This window comes from Labrus mixtus, chromosome 12 (assembly GCF_963584025.1).
Source record: "Labrus mixtus chromosome 12, fLabMix1.1, whole genome shotgun sequence".
NCBI classification, from domain to species: Eukaryota; Metazoa; Chordata; class Actinopteri; order Labriformes; family Labridae; genus Labrus; species Labrus mixtus.
The window spans coordinates 11,633,506-11,653,640 of NC_083623.1; the positions used below are offsets into that span (position 1 = coordinate 11,633,506).

At 40.0% G+C, this 20,135-nt stretch overlaps 2 protein-coding genes across 2 annotated transcripts; both read right to left on the minus strand.

The window, feature by feature from the left end:
- Positions 1-34: 34 nt before the first annotated feature.
- Positions 35-14,183, minus strand: esr1 (estrogen receptor 1). The gene is given in 10 exon segments (XM_061051983.1): positions 35-1,676; positions 1,679-1,979; positions 3,247-3,430; positions 3,982-4,115; positions 5,408-5,546; positions 8,322-8,475; positions 8,704-8,882; positions 9,462-9,578; positions 10,392-10,618; positions 11,634-14,183. Coding segments are annotated over 10 exon segments (1,956 nt in total). The 5' UTR covers positions 12,059-14,183; the 3' UTR covers positions 35-1,580.
- Positions 14,184-14,329: 146 nt separating this feature from the next.
- armt1 (acidic residue methyltransferase 1) lies at positions 14,330-18,759 on the minus strand. The gene is made up of 5 exons (XM_061051985.1): positions 18,494-18,759; positions 18,001-18,106; positions 17,635-17,873; positions 16,908-17,073; positions 14,330-16,479 (listed from the first exon to the last, which is right to left on the minus strand). Exons 1-5 carry the CDS (start codon positions 18,553-18,555, stop codon positions 15,697-15,699), a joined length of 1,356 nt encoding a protein of 451 aa, XP_060907968.1. The 5' UTR covers positions 18,556-18,759; the 3' UTR covers positions 14,330-15,696.
- Between the last annotated feature and the right edge of the window lie 1,376 nt (positions 18,760-20,135).

The following is a 20,135-nucleotide window of genomic DNA, read 5'->3' on the forward strand; positions in this document are numbered from 1 at the left end:
GAAAAAAACAGTGTTGAGCAATATTTTCTCAATTAATGCTTTTATTTTCAGGCACAGTAAACAAATGGCAGTCAGGTCAGCTCTGAGTGGAATTACACAGAAAAGTTGAAGATGCCAAATCCAGTTTTTACGACCCTGTATGGAGGCTTCACACACACACACACACACATCTGTATGGGACAGAGAAAAGGTACGACAACTTAAAACTACACTGTAACTGCATTACTTTGTTTACCTTCTCAGTCACGCGCAACAAATATCTGTGTTCTCTGCACGTCAATCAACCATCAACGTTTTTTTATTCAAAAGCTATAACCTGTGTCTGGAGACCACACAGAACAATGGCCGGTTAATTAACACAACAACATCATCAAACAAGTAGAGAAAGTCGCACTAATTAACCACCTTGTCTTATCACAGAGAGTTTGGTTAAATCAGTTTGAAAATGAAGTTGCAGAAAATTCTATTTTATATTCACATAGTTGTTGATTGGCATTGGTTTAATTAAAAAAAAACATAGATTTGAAACAGTTCAAACATCGAAGAACAAATGTGCCCTACTGCAGTGCCTCAGCGGTGACTGTGTTCAGAAATGCACTAATAATATTCCCATGGTGGTTAAATTCAATGCAATCTTGCAAAGCAAGCTTCAAAGATGAGAAAGTGCAGGGAGCACTGGGATGTTACCTAAAAGTGGCGATTTCCTTACATTTTACGACAGCTTTAACAAATGACTACTTTGCAGTTTATAGCAGAACTCTTCTCAAATGGATCTGATTTGGTAAAATCTGAAATAACAACAATCACGTGTGTGCACATACATCATGATAGTTACAGTTTTGGATGTGTGTAAATCCAGACAAATTCTGATGTAATAAGTGGATGAAATGACACTAGTTGTAGTTTCATGGGGTTGAAATGTTGAATGAGCTCGGGCCCCTCACAGCACATGGCCTCAGAGTTCATTCAGACAAACACACACACACACACACAATTAAACAATAACTTTGCATGTAAGTAACCAGACCTTCTATACAATAAGAGCTTTAGAGTGAAGTTACCGTACAATAAAGACGGCTTCCCTCATCATGACATCTGTCAAATTTGAGCATTTAACTTTGACATGATCAAATGAAAGAGACAAATCTTCAGCAGCTGCTCATCTCATAACTTCATCACTTTTTTACAAAAGCTCAACATTGTGTGAACGTATAAGTCACAGGACCTGGTGAACGTGGGAAACTAAATACAAAATAAATTACACATGTTTGAACTAGTTTTATCACATTTAGCGTGTTATTTGAAAGTCAAATAATGCCCCCATAGCCCGTTAAACCCAAGAAGAAGTGCACTTTGGTCGAGGCAAATAAACGATAAATTAGCTGCTCGAGTGCCACGATATTACGGAACACCAGGAAATAATATCTTTACCGTAAAGCTGCTAGAAACAGCGAGAAGATGAACTGCACTGCAGCTCACATTCTCATGAAGTTGAGTCGTGCAAAAGAAAAATATCATTAACTCGTAAATTATCTTGTGAAATTAATTCAAATCTTTTTTTTTTCTTTCTCAAACCCGGTTCATTCTGTACGACCCACATAATCCATAAAAATGACTTTGGACCTCCGCATGCTGCTCATCGAGCTCCATCTTATAGGATATGGGTGCAGTCGGAGCGGGACCCTCCGAAATGAAGGACCCCTGGACCTGTGGGGGCTTTGTTGGGGCTCTCATGGCTGAGTCGGGAACCAGCTGAGGAGCTGCTGCTGCTGCTGCTGTTGTTGTTGTTGTTGTTGTTGTTGTTGTTGTTGTTGTTACTGTTGGAGGTGAAAACGAGCTCTCCTTCAGCCTGGGACCAGGACTCTGCAGGTCTGTCTGGGCGGTGGAGGCGGTGAGCGTCAAGCATCTCGAGCAGAAGGTCATACAGAGGAACTTTGTTTTTGCATTTCATGCTGTAGAGATGCTCCATGCCTTTGTTGCTGCAGGGAGTGTAAACATAAGTGAGAGGAGAATTGAGAGCCAGTTTATGAGTAATAATGTTAATGAGTGCAGCTTAAGACTGCTTTAAAGCTCACTGTCAGGACTCTGTTAAAATGTAAATATTAATGTAATGATACACACTGGAAAACCTTCTTTCTGCTCCTTTTATTCCGATAACAATCCTGTTTTAATTAGCCATACTTTTATTCTCCCTGATTTACTGTTCAGGTTTTCATCCAGCACTCTCTCTGGAGAATGATCTTGAATAGCACTCAGAATGAAATAATGAAGGTGTCTTTTCTCCCTGTCCACAAATTACATACTTTTAGTTGTCTCTTGATTATATATGACCTTCACCTTGTCTGTATCTCTGACTAGCTCTTATTTGTTCCAACGTCAATGGAAACCTTTATTTACTAAAATATGGTTTTATTCAGACACTCTCTACCACATTAATCAAGGTCTGATGCACTAAGGTCTTCTTTACAAACAGAAAAATACCCCCCCTCCCTTTCCCCCCAAAAAACTTTTGGTAAGTAATTTTGGAATTATAATTGTAGACTCAATATTTAGATTTATTTCTGATTATAAGAAAGCATTGTTATTTTTATTCATTTTCTCTCTCATTATTTTCTTATTTTAGGCACATTAAGTCCACATGTCATGTGGAAGGTGCAACATAAATAAACGAGACTTCTGGGTTTTTTTTTTAAAGGATGTAAATAAACAGGAGAAAGAACTGAATTTGATGGAGACACACAGATCATAAATCCAGTGCCCATGATCTAGCAGTGACGAATAGTAGCACCAAGTGTAACTGTGTGGCTCACTCTAACAGGCTGTAGATACACAGACAATTTCTTTTTAAGAGGGAATTATAGTTAAACTGAGGGAAATTATTTAGAGTTGGTTTGAGATATTTTCATTTATTTTTGAAGCACTGGTTTAAAACTCTTCAATAAACACACTGTTGCTGTTTTATAATGTTACACACTTTGATGTCCTCTAAAACTATTATTAATTTGAATCTTGAAAGTTCTCTAAGGATACAAACTTTTTTTTTTAAATTAAGGAACATTTTAATTCTGCTTATCTAAATATATAAATCAATTATGTTTCTAAAAAGACCCTAAACCCTACCATAAGCTTAACTGTCTCAGAGATTCACTGAGGATCACTGCAGCTCGACTCTCAGCAGAACATATTGATATTTAAGGACCTTTGACATGCTAAAAACAAAAGCGACCTTTAGTAAATGAATTTCACCTCATGTGTCTGATGTGGGAGAGCAGGAGGAGCAGCTGGGCTTGTCGCCTTGACTGCTGGTGAGCCGAGCAGCCTGATTGGCTGATGTGATGTATGAGAGCGTCTGTGATGATGTCGAGCATATTCTGCACGGCCGCGCTGTCATGCAGTGGCTCCATTGTGCCGGTGCAGAAAGAGAAGGCACCTGAAGGATGATAAACATCGTAAAATTAACAGATATATTAAACACCGTAACTTATATTCCAATATGATGAACACATTTAGTTTGCAACAAGCTGAAAACCTGCTAAAACATCTGATTCATGACAGAATGTAAGAGCATTAATTGCAGAAGCCCACACAACATGCAAAGTTCAGGCCGCTCCAGCGGCTGTGCCTGTAAAGTCTTCTTAGTGTTATTTCAGGTTCACATATAGAAAACCTCTCCGGGACAAACACAGCCCTACTGGCTGGCTACTGTTGTCATGGGAACATTTATTGGGCATATTGGCGGTATAAGCTTTTCAAGAACACTCTGTTCAGCTGATGAACCTCAGTTTCATTTAGAGCTACAGCTGTGTGGTTGCTGTTTGAAAGTGTTCAATATTAACTGAAAACTGCAACAAATCCATGTGATATGAAATAGTTAAATTAGAGGTTGAAGGGTTTTTGCTTTCCACTTACAGGGTCAGGAATAAGTTTGTCAGAAAATATTCACAAGGAGCAGACAAAGCTTTCACACACTTGTTGCCTCACCAGAGTTGAGCAGGATGATGGCTTTGAGGCACACAAACTCCTCAGGTTTGAGCTTGAGCATGCGGAAGCGGGACGCAGTGGCCAGCAGCATGTCAAAGATTTCTGCCATGCCCTCAACACAGTTGCCTTCACTCCTGTAACAAAGCGAAAGAAACACACGTTTTTTGAATTAGATTTTTTTATGCTTACTTTTCTCTTTAATTTGAAGTCACAAATGAATGAATGTTATGGCTACTTCCTGAAAGTCGAATGATTAATCGCGATGACCCTGGGCACATTTGCTCATTCGTTTTTTTACAGAAGAAATGCAGAGGGCATCGACACGGCAGGCTGTAAACTGTGCAACAATGAATGAGTCTCAATACTTGAATATTCATTGTTCCCATGTTTTTTCAAAAATAATGAGACAAGGTGATGAGAACTGGTGTTAAAACCTTATTAAGGACATTTTTGTTAAAACTCTGTATCTCATCAGCCGGCTGGGCTTTAGGTACTGCAGATTGAGCTGCTGCTAACTTTAGTGAACAAACTGACTGAAATCATTCATCAGGTTTAAGGCTTACAGTTAGAAAATGTTATCAGTTAAGAAAAAGAAGAGCTAAAGTTTTGAGCTGAAGTAAACCTGACTTTATCTGAGACCATGAAACCATCCAAAGAGTGGTCAGATAAACACCTAATGGACTGAATGACTGCAGCGCTCCATTTGTGGGCACAGTTGGAAAGTGATGGAAAGATGGATAATATCAGTGGTTGGAGTGCAAGATAAACTTGGACAGCACAGAGCTGAGGGAATTTGTCAACCCTGACCCACAGCGTTTTAGTCATCATGTCCAATTGAGATAATACTCTGTAATACACTTTTGAATCAAATGGGACCATCAGACACATCAGACAGTAAAAGCTATGCCTGTCTGTCTCTCTCTGCCCCCCTCCCTTCCTCTGTGATGTAGATGCTGCAGTTTGGCGAGCTTGTTTACTTTGAACAGGGGAGGAAGAGGAGGGAACAGGCTGTGCCTGCAAAAGCAGACAACAGTCATGTCTCCCTGCATCTCTATTTTTCTCCGTCTGCTCATCATTTAACTCCCTCTCCCCCTCATCTCTCCCTCTGTCCTCCTTCCATTTCCATCATTCCTTGTATTGAGCCTCTGATTAAACATCTGCCCTGGTTGTTAGCTTGGCGCTGTAATGATGAAGAGGGTGTTTAAGGTTAGAGAGAGGCTGCTCTCCTCTCGGTGGGGAGCAGGTAATTAGTCTTTCACTCTGGCTGCCATCTTAAGATGGCACAATGGTTGGCAAGGTGTGAAATAGAAAATCTACCATGCTGATGTATCACTCTTAAGATATGGGTGAGAGTGAGAGAAATGTGTAGAAAATGAGAGAAAAAGCTGATGGATGTCTCAGAAAAGTCAGGAGTAATCCTGCTTACCGGTCCAGTATGAGGTCCTGAGCGAAGATGAGTTTTCCGGGGCAGTGGATGGACCTCCAGATGAGGCCGATCATCAGCACCTCCAGCCAGGAGCTCTCCAGCAGCTGCACCTGGTCATGCAGGGTCAGCTGCAGAAAACCTTGACAAACAAAAACCTTTTAGCCCTTTAGAATTTGAGAGAAATGTTAAAAGGAGATGAAGACAGGTTTTGAGATTTTTTTATTTTTTTAGATCCATCACTTTTCATATTTGATATACCTCCATTAAGAGTTATTATTTTGTTTTTGACAATTATGCTTTTATTCTTTATTTTTAAAGGTTCCACTTGTGCCTTTATTGAGACAGGACAGTGAAGAGTGATGGGAAACGTTGGGAACAGAGAGTGGAGGGTGACATGTAGCGTATGTTGAGGGTCGGACTCGAACCCTGGGTGGCCACGGGGACAGAGAGCCAAGGTAAAGAGGTCTAGTTACCTCTTTTTTCCTTTGTGGTCTTTAGTTTACTGTTTTTGTTTTTAACCACATTTTACGCTCAAAACACTTTTTCTCTTATTCAAAGTAAACAATATTGTATGCAGGAAGTTATGCAAAGTGTAAATGCATCCCCTACATGTTGTATGTTTCTCTGTATTATATTTGAGAAAAAGGCAGGAAAGATTTCTGTGAGAGGACCAAAAGTATCAAATAGAGCATAGATGAAACATTTCTATAGTTCTAGCAGTCGTCCAGATATGCGCTCTGAAATAATAATCACTAATGTTTGTTATTCATGAACACGAGGTGACATTTCTCTTATCACAACAATTATTTAGAGTCCAAACAAAATCCAAATATGGGTGAAAACCTGATGTATTAAGTGTTGTTGTATCTAATTATTTGCAGCAGTGGGTGTTGCGGTGTGGTGAGGAATATTAACACAGAGATAAGTGTTTTCTGTGCACCTTCAATCCATAGACTGTAAATATTGCTTCAATCCCACTCGTACAAATATGGGTGCCATTATTTTTCGGGCAGGGACTAACTACTTAAATGAAACCATCTGCAATCTCTGTGCCCTCATAAGAAGCCTTATCGCTGGCACTCAGCTGTCTCAATTCATATGTAATTACAGCCAATTCATTCCCCTTGTCCCCCTCTGCTCACTGTTTGGGACCCCGCACAATTAAAACTGTGTGCCTTTGGGTTTTTAGTGACGCACGTGGTTGTAATACCTCAAAACCAGGATTTACTCACTTAGAGAACCTGCAGTGTGTGTGTGTGTGTGTGTGTGTGTTTTTCCCTGTGTTTGTGTGTGTGTGTGTGTGTGTGTGTGTGTGTGTGTGTGCATGCAAAAGGGTGATGTGTCCTGGCTGCAGTTAGACTCTATGGGGGTGCCAGCAGATTGGTCAAACAATCCTCTCAAAGGTGATGACTGTAATTACTATCACTATAATGGCTCTGCAGCTGTGTGTGTGTGTGTGTGTGTGTGTGTGTGTGTGTGTGTGTGTGTGTGTGTGTGTGTGTGTGTGTGTGTGTGTGTGTTGGTGTGTGTGTGCGTGTGTGTGTGTGTCTTAACCATAAAGGTGTCTCATCACTTTGCTGTTTGCCAAACTGTCACATCACAACAAACAAGGGCAAAAACCTCTGTGATTTGTCTATCTGTGAATGTGAATGTTAAAGAACAGAAGCTGAAAGTGTTTGTGATTGTAATCATGTTTTTATGTCATTATCTCAGGTTAAGGAGTTCATTTTTTTAATATTAAAAGAAAATTCAACCTCAAAATGTGTCGGAGGAGTCTGAGACTATTAGAGAAACAGCAGGAAAAGTTATATCGTTTAACCCTTTATTGATCCTGCCATCAGATTTTTTAAATGTCAGTTCAATTTAAAATCCCCAGAGCAGAGATCTTGCAAGTTGAAATCAAGTGTGATAAGTTGAACACTACTTTTGAATCTTTTATAATCATAAACAATGCTCTTGAGACGACAATTTACTGATTGAACAACTTGAAGAGCCAGCTGTTTGTTTCCTCAAAATAACAAAATAATTCGCCACATAAAGAAGAGAAGTCCCCCATTATTTCATCACTTTAACTGAATTAAAACCAAATGCAACCTCAGAAATATTTGGGTTGAACACATGGGGTTTTTTTGTTTTTTAAGGAGAAGTGTTTCTGCAGGGTCAGTGGAATCCTTATTTGGAGTAGCAATGCAATAGATGTCATGGTGCTCCAGCAGCTCTGAGTCACATGTTTTGCACCTGATCCCACTGAGGTACCTCTGAATATCTATCCAGAACTAAAGCTATGAGCTTGAAGTTTGGACAACTACCTGTGGGGTTCAAGCTAGAGAGCTTTCTGTTAAAGACTTACTTTTTAAATCTTTTAATTAGGAGTTTTACAGCCTTTTCCAGTGTCTCTGCAATCATTGTTTTTACATTTGTTTTATTTTCTGGTCTTCTTTCATCTTATTCAACATTTTACCATGTGTTAATAATTCCTCATATTTTCTTCTATTGTACTGATTTTATTTCATTTGAGGGCAGTTGTGTCTATCTGTTTCATTCACACATACAATCTGTTCTAAGAGTTTATTTTCTTACTAATATGTTTCAACACGATGCTGACAGGATAGTTGTTCAAAACTAAAAGGTCCACAAGTAAACAGTAAGTCATGATTCCCTAAGGACTGCATTACAAGCAGGATATGTTTGATGGTCACAGACCCCGAGCATCGTCACACTCCTGACAAACTACAAACAAAATGTTCAAGAAAGAAAGTGATTATGAAAACGAAAAGCCAAATCTCAACATCTGGACGAGTCGATGTGACTTATCGGTCACAGCATAGTTCAGCATAGTTATTTTTCATTTGTAAGTAAACGGTTGTTTTAACAATTATTTTTGGTGTGGCCACTTTGATTCACCGAGCCGTACCTGGCAGCTTCTTGGCCCAGGCGATCATGTGGACCAGCTCCTTATCAGCCATGCTGGTGAGCAGAGTCATCATGGTGACCTCTGTGTAGGGTCGACTCAGCTTTTGACGGGAGCACAGAATTGGGGGTTCGGCACCCTGGAGCAGGAGGAGCACCTGAGCAAACAACAGATACACAGGTACACCATCAGTCGATAGAATGTTTAAACTCTTTGAAAGGGATAACAAACAAATCCACACATACAAAGCCTAATTGGTATTTTGTTTTCTCAAGTTCCTCAGAGGATGATTTCTTATGTTTTATAGATCCAGATTTACTCTCGCCCAACAGTCAGCATGCAACCACATTATTTCAAAAATAAAAGTCTCAGCATAAATAAGCACCTGGTCAGGAGGCATGCTTATCACTGTGGATTTTCCTCCTCCATAAATGCTGCTGTGTTTCCTCCTGTCCTGAGGGGGGACTGTTCTCTGCTCCCGGCCCTTATGGACCTTGTCCTTGTCAGTAGTGCCTGTCCGTTGTTTGTCGCGCCGCAGAACCCGCCCCCGATCTTTACGCACACCTCGAGCACACAGCAGATTTAATACAGAATATCATGCAGAACAACAGTGACACAAAATGCATACAGACAAACACCTACAAACTCGTCAAGTCTTCTCTACACTCACAGATAACTTCATACCAAAAGTCCAGCCGAACAGATTGTATAAGTGCCCGTCTGACTGAAGAAGTATGAAAACAAAAATGTGGGTGTGTTTTAATCAGTAGTTGTACTCCTTAAAAAGGAAATCACTCCAAGGTCATGTTAAAGTTATTCTCAGGCTTATCTGCATCCACAAGCATTCTCGCATTTATGCAAAATGACTGATTGTAAGATGGTTGTTAGTACGTACATTTGTCAAGAAAAGTTAAATGAAATGATCCTTTTCTGCTTACTACAGAAAAAAATTAACAATAAAGCAATTACCACATTAAACAAAAAACAGTCCAACCAAGATAAAAACAGCAAAAATATCAACGGATGACAGATGATAATGCAGCTGTTTTTCCTAATAATGTAAATTATACAAAATAAAAAAAAAAAAAAAAGATAATACTGGAGATCATAAAAAATGTGTTTTTTTCTGCTCTTTCTACCTACCTCCCTTCATCATTCCCACTTCGTAGCACTTCCTGAGGCGACAAGCCTGGCAGCTCTTCCTCCGATTCCTGTCAATAGTACACTGATTGGTTGCTGGGCACATATAGTCATTGTGACCTGAAAGAGAAGAAAATCTATTACTTCAAGCCCCCCATACTCCAGTGTTTGCCTCAGATCTAGGTTATTTAGTAGCCAGGAACACTCTATTCCCAATCTTAAATGGATCTGAGATGGAGAAAAAAAAAAACATCTTGGTTTTGTCATCGCCATGGAGACTATTGGTTTCTTAAAGACCGTCCTTCCTGGTAAGACTTATCAATATGCTGAAGCATCAAACCCAAAACATGACTAAGCCAGTTACACCAGATGAGGCTTTCACCTGTGGAAAGAGGCAGCTCATACAGTCACCATGTTAAAGAAAAGGCAGCAAGTAGAAAACATGGTTACAACTTGTAGGTGGATTGGGAAACAGAGGGGGAACTTTATTTTTAAAACCCTTAATTTCAAATCTGATTGACGCTCAGATACAATAATGACACACACTTGAGCTCTCCCTCTCTTTTTTTAATGAAGCTTTAAATGGACACCTTTTTTTTACTTGGGTCACAGGTAGGTTTTGTTGCTGACACATTAAAAATGTATTCTTAAATACCCAGTTTCATTTTCTTCATTTTATCTGTTCTTTAGATTTATACATTTGATGTTTTCTAAGACAGTTACATTTTTAAAACAGAGACAAAAATAAAGTTTGAGCGTTTCCTCCTGGAGCAGCTTTTCTTTGTGTAGTTAGAGTTTGAAGTTTAAGAAGAGTATTTATAATTACATCAAGAAATCTGAACTTTTCACGCTGACAAAATGAGCTATGCTCCTTCACAAGTGAGAGGACGACGTCCATTGGTCACAAATGGATGGAGCAGAAAGATGACCTACCCTGGATACTCCTCTTGAAGAAGGCCTTGCAGCCCTCACAGGACCACACCCCGTAGTGGTACCCAGAGGCATAGTCACTGCACACTGCACAGAAACGCATCTCTTTCGCCATCTCGAAGCTCCCGGCTACAGCTCCAGCCCCAGACTCCCCCACTCTGTATGACTCGTCACTGGTGCCACACTGGTCCTCTCTTAAAACCGTCTGCTGACTGGACAGCACGCTGGACCTGTCACAGGATTTCAACTCTGTTAAAATAACCTCACACATTTCCCTTTATGATTCAGTTTTCAGAATTAGAACGACCAGAAACTTGGGGATTGACTGATTCAGAGTATAACTGGCTTTACTGGTATAAAATACATGCAGACTTTTTGACAAAAAGTAGCTCAGAAAGGCTTTTCATCATAAAAATTACTTTAACACTATTTCTTGCAATAACCCCTTTGGTTTTAATTTGACAATGGCACAGACCAAAGCAGAGCACTATTTTCCACCTGAGCCAGGAAACAATCTGTACATGTACTTGTGTTGTTATTACGTATTGTCCCTCTCTCAAGGTCTTTGACAAAGTCCTTAATCTGTGGAATTAAAAACCAGGGCAAAGCTTGATCCTTTACATACAGATAATGGCAATGTTTTGTATAAAGCAAGAGATAAAATAAAAGCAATGTAGTTTTATAATTATGTTTTCTTTATAACTGCGTTAGGACTAAACAAATGCCAATAATGGTAGTCATGAGGCAATGTCTTCATAAAAAGCATACAATTCTAAGTCAAGATTTAAAATGAGTTAAATTAAGAATTTTATGAATGACAGAAAAAGTAAGAATTAGTTATCTCCTAATAAGTCTCTGTAACTTTGTAATCAAGTTATAATTCAGAGGGCTCAGGGGCCATATTGACAAAAATGTATTGATCTTTAGATAGCACGGTGCTCAGCAGTTAAATAATGACTAGAGCACAAACAGAACTGACCAAACAACCAGATTCAAACATCAGAGGCGACATCTCTCACAAATGACTTACCCCCTGATGAGATCAAACACAATTTATTCATCTTTAATGTGACTTTATATTTTTTTTTTTAAGTGTAAAGTCAAAAATACATTTCTAAAACAATCAGAGCAGTCTTGTATACCCCTTTAGGTCAACACAAATAACTTTCCCCCCCCAACACTACACTACAGATACTTTAGGCCACTCGAGTGACCTGGTGGTGTAGGCAAACTGTGCTCCCTCACCTGTAGACGGGCGTTGAAGTGGTTTCCAGATAGTGGTTGCTGGGCGGGTGCATAAAGGGGCTGAGTTGGGGGCTTGAGGGCACAAACACCAGAGGACTGGCAGGCCCACTGCCATGGGACTGAATGCTGCCATTTGAGGGTTGTCCGTGGGCGTCCAGAGAAGCAGAGTAGTAGCCAGGGCTGGAGTGGTTGTACAGAGGAGTCGGGGCAGGGGTGGGGGTGGCATAGTCGTAGGTTCCATCCAGGAAGTCCACAGTGGCTACCCCTCCAGACCCTCGGCTCTCTTCAGGGTACATGTCACTTAGTGGGGCACGCAGTGGAGGCGAGGGACGTTGCGAGGAGAGGGTCTCCAGCTCTGTGGTCCTGGGTCTGAGTGCTGGTCCGCACGTCTGTCTGCTCTGCGCCGGGCTCTGCCTGAGCAACATCACAGCACAACAGCACTGATATGCAACATAATGATTTAGACTTGCTCTCTCATTTGCTGGGAGGGGGGAGTGGAGACAAGTGCTGCTACCCCTCTCTCTTTACTCTCTCTCTCTCTCTCTCTAGCCCTTTCTTCCTATAAAGCCTGTCAGGCAAGTCGAAGGGTCCACTATTCTCCAGTCCCTTTGCCCTGTATTCCCGGAGCTTCCACCCACCAAGCTTAAACAAATAACATCAAATAGACTCCTCCCAACCTCTTAAAGGTTTTGTTTTTCCAGCAGAGCATTTTCCCTCTCATACTCTACTAATGTGTAGGAGGACAGGAAGGCTAGTGGCAAAAGAGGAGTATGGACAGAAAAATTGTGATTCCCAAATAACTTTCCAGTCCACTACTATAAAATGTTCTCCTCTCACTTCACATTTTCATTACATTAAAAAAGGTTTTACTGGTTGCAGCTGACACCCAGACAAACTGTAAACTATCACTGAGCTGTTTCATTTAGCTGATACGCAGCATGACGTACACACAGTCTATTTGTAGCCAGTTACTGAATACACCTGAGACACTAAGATAAATCAAATCAGTGAGGAAATGAGAAACTCAAGGGCAATGGGGGACTAAAAGAAAACCAAAATATAGCAGGATACACCTATCACCTTCTACACATTAGATCATCCTTGTGTCTGCCTGGCTGTTTGGGTGTCTTCTCTCTCTCTCTCTCTCTCTCTCTCTCTCTCTCCCTCTCTCTCTCTCTCTCTGTCTCCTCTCTCATCTGTCTGGCTCTCGGACATCTAGCTGGACTCAATGTGCACAATTGGAACAGTGGAAAGGTTAAAAAAAAAAAAAGGATAAACAAGTTAAAGATGCAGCCAAATCGATAACCACAATGTGTTTTAGTGCCAGGTCACCATAACACAGCAAATAGAGCAGGTCAAATCTCATTCCAATAGCAAATAATTACGCAATCCCAAACGAGTGGATTGCTGATTTTTTTCTCATCACTGACCTCAATACTATCACCCCTGCTAAGAATTTGAAAGAAACGTATTACATTTTTAATCAAAATCATACTTTACAGGTTACATGTAATTGGAATACAATGAGCAATACAAAGGGACAACAATGTGGACAAGTTAATCACTACTTGTATCAGGTCATCTTAGAAATAATAGAACACTGTATTAAACATCATAGCAATAGGGCAGCGTATTCATTCAAACAATGGACATATTTGTGATGCTCCTTTCATGACATGGCTTAACATTTTACATTTTAGTCCAGGCTTCAAAGTTAAAAAACTACACTTCTTAAGAAGTCTGGTAATGTAGTAGTTAGTTTAAAATGTTAATTTAGGTTGTGAAATAAAAGGTTAAGACAGGACTTCAATGCAGCAACAAGTCATTTTCTAGAGGTTGTGATGCCCATGATAAAAATAAACAAATAATTTCAGGCTGTAATTGAAATGTCTTAATGTCAAATGACACGTGTCAAATTGGTAAAAAAAAATTTAAAGATAAAATTGATCACTGACAACTACACACCTCACCTACTGAGAACAAAACCTGAACATTTGGTGCAGAGGCTTATTTTCTCTGTCGAGCGCAACATCCGTCTTGAACAAACAGCCCAATTTCCAAAACATTTCGGGTCAAATGGAAAACAAGTAGCCCTGATTCTGACATATATTCTGCTTTCCCCCTGGAATAACACATAGACACGGTTACATTAGAGAACAGAAAATGTGAGACATATAACAGCTAAATCACTTAAATAGCTCTTTGTAATTTACTAACTCATAAGACCACATTCACAAAAAATGTTAGCAGCCTAAATTATGCCATTTATTGATCTCACCTAATTGGGAAATTATTGTAAAGGACACAGTCATCATACAAAGCTGAACATATATTTTTCTAATGTCTTTCCTGATCCTAGGTCTCTCAACGGGAAACACATTTTTGTAAAATAACAGAAATGTCCCACTACGAGTGGACTGCAAGCTTTATACTGATTCATTATTTTGACTGTTTACAGATGCATTTGTTCAGTTTTAGGTTTATAATCTTACAGGTTTTTGGCCATATATGCATGAAAATTAAATATTATCACTGCAATTGATCAATGTTAATTTAGACTAATAAAATGTTGAATATATCAAATAGATACAGATGCCAATTGCTTGTGAAAAACAATGTTGATGAAACAGAAGTTATTAACGATGTCTTACATTTGTCATGCTGATGAATTACAACGATCCAGGGAAAAAAGAGCAGTCAGTGCACTTCTTTATTGATTGAAACTTCTTCATATAAACAATATAGTTTCCCTCTGCAGTACAGACAACAATCCAGTTCCTCCTCTCTGAGATACTGACACCGACAGTGAGCAAAGAGATAACATCTGAGACATTCACTTTTTTATCTATAAAGATTCAAAGGTCTGGGTTGCTATTTTAAACAAAAAAAGCACACCCCGTCACTGTTGTTGTTACACTTCCACAATAACACTCAACTATCTTTCAAACTGAGCACAACAGTTTTCAAATGATGTCATCATCTGCTTAAAGTGGATTTTTTTTCCCTGCATGTTTTGATACATGCATATCAATGGCAGACAGAAGAGCAAACAACCTGAGCTGAGCAGTATTAAAATATTGAATCATTCGTCACTCTCATCTATTACATGCAAAAACACAAGTAATGTGGGTCTAAACTTAAATGTTGTAAGACAATTTTGTACTTAATAATTCACAACAGCATATGCATTGTACTGTAAACACTATTGTAACATAATACATTGTGCACAACACATAAGTTGTTGACTCAAAAAAAGCAACCTTGACTTGTTACCTCTGGATAAATTCTTACTGTAAACAAAGGCTTTGTTGAAAATATTGGGAAATGTGACATCTAATAGTGTCAACATTTTGAATATGACATGATAGAAATCAGTAGTGAAAATAATTCTCAAATATTTATGTTACTGTGCAATTCTGTATACAATTATTAAGGGCTGACTAATAATAAAAAAACAACCTCATCAAATATGTAGAGATTATAATTTTTAGTTCTTATGGCTTAAGTAGAGCTCCGGCTTTGGTACTTCTTAGGTCTGTCGTGCTGAAGAAATCCCCCCTGCGATGATTCAGGATGGTTCGATTGCACGATATGCAGTATTATCGCACCACCCCTTTTTTATTTATGAAGCAAATTTGTGAATCAGGGATCGGCAACTGGTGGCCCGCAAAAAGGATTTGCAGCAATATTATTTTGATTGAGACTTTTGTTTATTTCTTGTCTTCTTAACAACAATGAGATGACAATCAGTGACAGAAACAAACATTTCCACTGTGCAGCGCAGCACACACTGGACAGCACCTGGTGCTGAAACAAAGCATCGACACTGCAGGAACAGTTATCACCAGAATCACCTCTTCTTTAGCCTTTTAATTACAGAAACTAAGTGCAGTTGCCATTGTTTCCTGCTGAACATGAGGTGGGGTGAGGTTGTGGTGGTGACCTCCATGCTCCTCTGTTGTCTTGTTAATATTGTGGTAATTCATTTTTGGGGTTACTGCAGCAGCTCTAGTACTTCTTACTGTAATGTCCCATGATCCAAGCTTTTCCAGTGAGCCAATCGTTAGATCTGATCCTTTGGGCTGCCGAACTGAATGACTGCATACTTGCCGCTAGTCATCCAATCTGGATTTTGGGAGGTGAGCTTCTCCCCTTGGCCTGGCTGCAGACCGACCTGAACATTGGCCTTAAGAGTCCTCAGGCTACACAGTGGAGCAGGCCCAAAACCTCGTAGGGCAGTATCAAAACTGACAGTGTGATCCCAGTCTCTGTCCCCAGTCAGCTTTCTGTAATTGAGATCACCCTTGAACAACACGAGGTCTGCTGCTTTCAGGGTCGCATACAGGTCAGGAGCATCAGTTGCCATGTCACAGAACTCATGGGGCAGTGTCCAGAAAGGGTGGTCATGGTAGGACCACACGCCCTCCTTTACATACCTCTGCCACTGGACACCGCTCTTAGACATCCACCTGTGATTGGCTGCCATGGTCTGTCGGATAGTCCATTGAAAATCGTAAGCTGTGACATCAGAGACAAACCACGGGAAAGATTTGCCGTGAAAATGGACTTCACGGACAAGCCCGGAGGAAACCAGGAAATCTGCTAAAATCAAGTCAGTGACCAACTCAAAGCCAGCGTTGTCTAGAACAATGTCCACTCTGCCTGCAGTGATTTTCTCCGGCTGTCCTGGCCTCTGCATGGATGTAAGGGTGGACCAAACCATGTTGGAGTCATCCACTAAGATTAATGGTTGTAGGCTGTCGAGGGAGTCTATTGGACTGGTCTTCTGGGAGTTGTCTTGGCCAGCAGAGATGGAAAGATCACACTTGTTCCCCCATAGAGAAACCTATAAAGAGTCAATTAAAGTTCAATCTTGACCTATTTTAAGATGTAATAAAATGCAATGGATGCTTATTTCAGCAATGCAAATACAATATACAAATGATGTACATTATTTGTTCATGTAATTGTGATAAAATATTATATTCTAATATCACAATTATCAATCAACTTATACTTGTAAATTAAACAAAGGAATGATGTATGAAATCTTTCACTAATATGTTCACTTGTGACAGATCAGTTTGTATTATTTCAGTTGAAAACCACAGCAGCAAGTGACTGACCAACACATTCAATTTGAAGGCCACTAAATGCAAATTAAAAGGAAATCCTTAAAGGTAACCATTTCTCATCACACATGATAATTTGAATGTTGCAGTTTTGACTTCATCAGTTTTTGTAATGTAATGACAAGATACAGAAGACACTGACCTGTAGCAGTTTGTTAAATTGCTCAAACAACTGATTCTTTGAGATTTCCTCCATGTTCTTTTTGACTTCCTCCAAGTATGTACATAAGGCCATCACAGCCTGTTGTGACTCAAAAAAACTCTGTGTCTTCCCTTCATTGAAGACATCATAGTCACTGATGGGAGGACTGAAATAATAAATAATTAAAATGATGACTAGAGGAGAAGTACCGGTACATCACAAAACAAAGAGACAAAAAAAGACGATTTCAAAATAGCTAAAATGAATGGTGGACTTGACAGCTGACAGAACTGTTGCTTTGAAGTCCAAGGTTTATTTCATAGTTGAATAATTCCCTATGTTAATTGTTTTTAAAATATTAGTGTTATAGTGACATCATTCATCAATTTGAAAGCCATAGTATGACTCAAAATATAGACTTCCACCTCTTGACAAAAGAGGCAGCTTTTTTTGCTGACTTTCAGAAGTCTGGTGACATCTGAGAGAAGAATAAGAAAAATACAATACATAAACCATGTACCACATCATGGGTAAGTATCGGCTTGTGAGGTATTCAAAGTGCATTCCATTTCAGTAATCTTCAGGTTTAAATTAGCAGCTTTAAAGCAATGCAGTCTTGCACATAGCAGGACTGAAGTCTCTAACATTTGGATTAAGCCATATACTTAAGAGCCGTAAATAAGGCAGCTACAAAAGGTTCCCATTTCAATTTGCAAATGATACTCACTTAAGCCAGAGGGCCTCCTGTATCCTGCGGTACATATAGCACTCCACATAAAGCCATGGAGACTTAAACCAGCTGACAGACTCTTCATCCCCCTCGACCTGGTGTCTCTGCAGGTACTGGTTCCAAGACTCTGTGTCTTGCAGACAATCTGTCAGGGCTAGCACTGGTTTATCTGTCTGCAACTCATTCCTCATCTTGGACAGCAGAGATATTGTTTGCTTCTCTGCCTGGATACCCTCCTGCATGACAATAATAAAAAAAAACAAGCAAGACCAAATTAAAGTCTTAAAGTGGGTGTCATACTTCCGTATTTTGTTTGTGACGGAAACAACTCGAATTTAGCTACTTAAGTAGAAGAACTCTTACCTCTCCATATTCTTCAAAAAACTTGTTTTTGTTGCGATGGATTGTGTCTATGACTTTGGTCAAGATAGTTGGCAATCTGTCTCTCACTGTCAAATAAGCAAACGACCTGCAGAGAAACAATACAGCCATTAATGCTCCACTTCCACTTATCTATACTGTAGCAGGTGTGTGTTAAAGTAAGCTAGTAAGCTAATACCTAGCAACATGTTCATTTGGCACTTATTTTGCAGACATTTAGACAGCAACAGTAAGATTTGCAAGCATTACGTTGCCATCAACAAAAATGTATTGGTTACGTTAATTGAATCAACGCCGTTGTTTGCTTGTCTGCATTCAGATTTTACAAATGTATGCATGTATATTTAGCAGAAAGCTAATGCTGTCGTATGAACGTATGGCGTGAACACGACGGCCTTTTGTTAACGTTATGGAGCCAGTTTAACTGCGTTATTGAGCATAGCCACACATTTGTTACATCAGGCTGTCAACATACCCAACCACTTCGGCAGACAGGGAAGGAGGAACTCCGAGCAAATTTCTATCAGCCGCCATCATTATTGCAGTAAGCGTTCAAACTCAAACTTTATCAATAAAAATTCCCGGAACAATAACACGGTTTTAGGGGGGCAGCTGGCTGAGGCTTAAACAAGGCGTTTGGTGTTTATATTTATGAGAATGCTGCGCGACGAATACAATTGTTGACGCCCTCTTTTCTGGAAACAAATCTGAATCATTTTAAATTTGTTTCCTGGTTATTTTACTTTGGTTCTTTTATGAAGGATACAGTGCTGCCATCTAGCGGTTAATTTTTTGAACTGCAATGACTGCAAGTCCTGTGCCCAAAGCATGTTGCTTCTTCGATTATTAAAAAAAGAAACAACTTTTTCGTCTTCATCTTAAGTGACTCACTTCCTGTAGTGTTTGTCTACTTCTAATTATAAAGCCACAAGCCTTTTCTTGAATTGATTAAAGATAAGTTAGACGCTGCCGCATTGCGCATACCACTCTGGTAATTGCTGCAGAACCTCGAGCATCTCTTGTTGTCCAGAGCAACGGTTGTCATGGAGACATTGATTCACCCTATCAGAAAAGGGGCAGAATTCGAACCCCGAGGCTTTTTTGGCGGGAAAAGAAGGGGTGGAGTGATTCTGCTAGAGAAACCATTCCTCTATTCCCTGCTGGAAACACTGATTAATAAAACACGTGTAAATAAATATCCACATTTATTGTTGTGTTAACACCGTGATGAAGCCATCATGGAATTAAAATCACAAAAATATAAATCGTATACAACTGATTGTAATGATGTATTCTAAGTTAAGATAAGATAGTCCTATATTGATCCCCAGTGGGAAATTCAAGTGTTGCAGCAGTAAAAGACAAGAAGAACATAAATTATGGTCTAGGCTACATTTTGACACAACGGAGACACAGCCTACCACCAGGAATTTGACTGCAAGAATGGACCTATAGGCCCTAGGCTACTTAATAAAGAAACCCGTTGCTGAGTTATTTGCAAAATAGCTACGTTTGTTTAGTTTTGGCAGGCTGCTACTTCAGCTTTTTCCCATGGCTTCTTGTGCAAGAATATGTGCCCTCATAAACGTTTTCTATGTCATATCCATATAAATATAGGAAACCAGGACGGTTTCGCGATAGGTGACCCTTTTTGGAGAAACATGACCAATGGATTAAACCGCACCAATGACCGGACATCTAAACTGAAAAAAAAACACGCACTTCAACCCCCACAAACCCACCCCCGCCAGCCCGGTCACTATGGTAACACGGCGGGCAGTTGTCAGGATGTGGGGTCTTGGGAGTAGGAGTCCAGCTGCGTCCACCTCCGGTGTTCATCACCGTCGCCTCCCATCCCCCCGCCGGGCCCCAAACATGCCGGATCTGTTTTTCTGCACCGAGAGAGGAGTGACTCACCACTCCGGTTTCAAAACAGACCATGGACGGGGGAGGGGGCGGTTTAACGTTAAAGGTCCTGTTTAAACAGGTGTTTCAGCTCACCACACAGTCGTCGCATGCAAATGTAGGCTCGTGAAGCACTTTATCTGACTGAAACATGCTTAGTCGTTGACGCACTGACGTCAGGATTATCCAAATCAGCCGCAAAACTCTCTGTG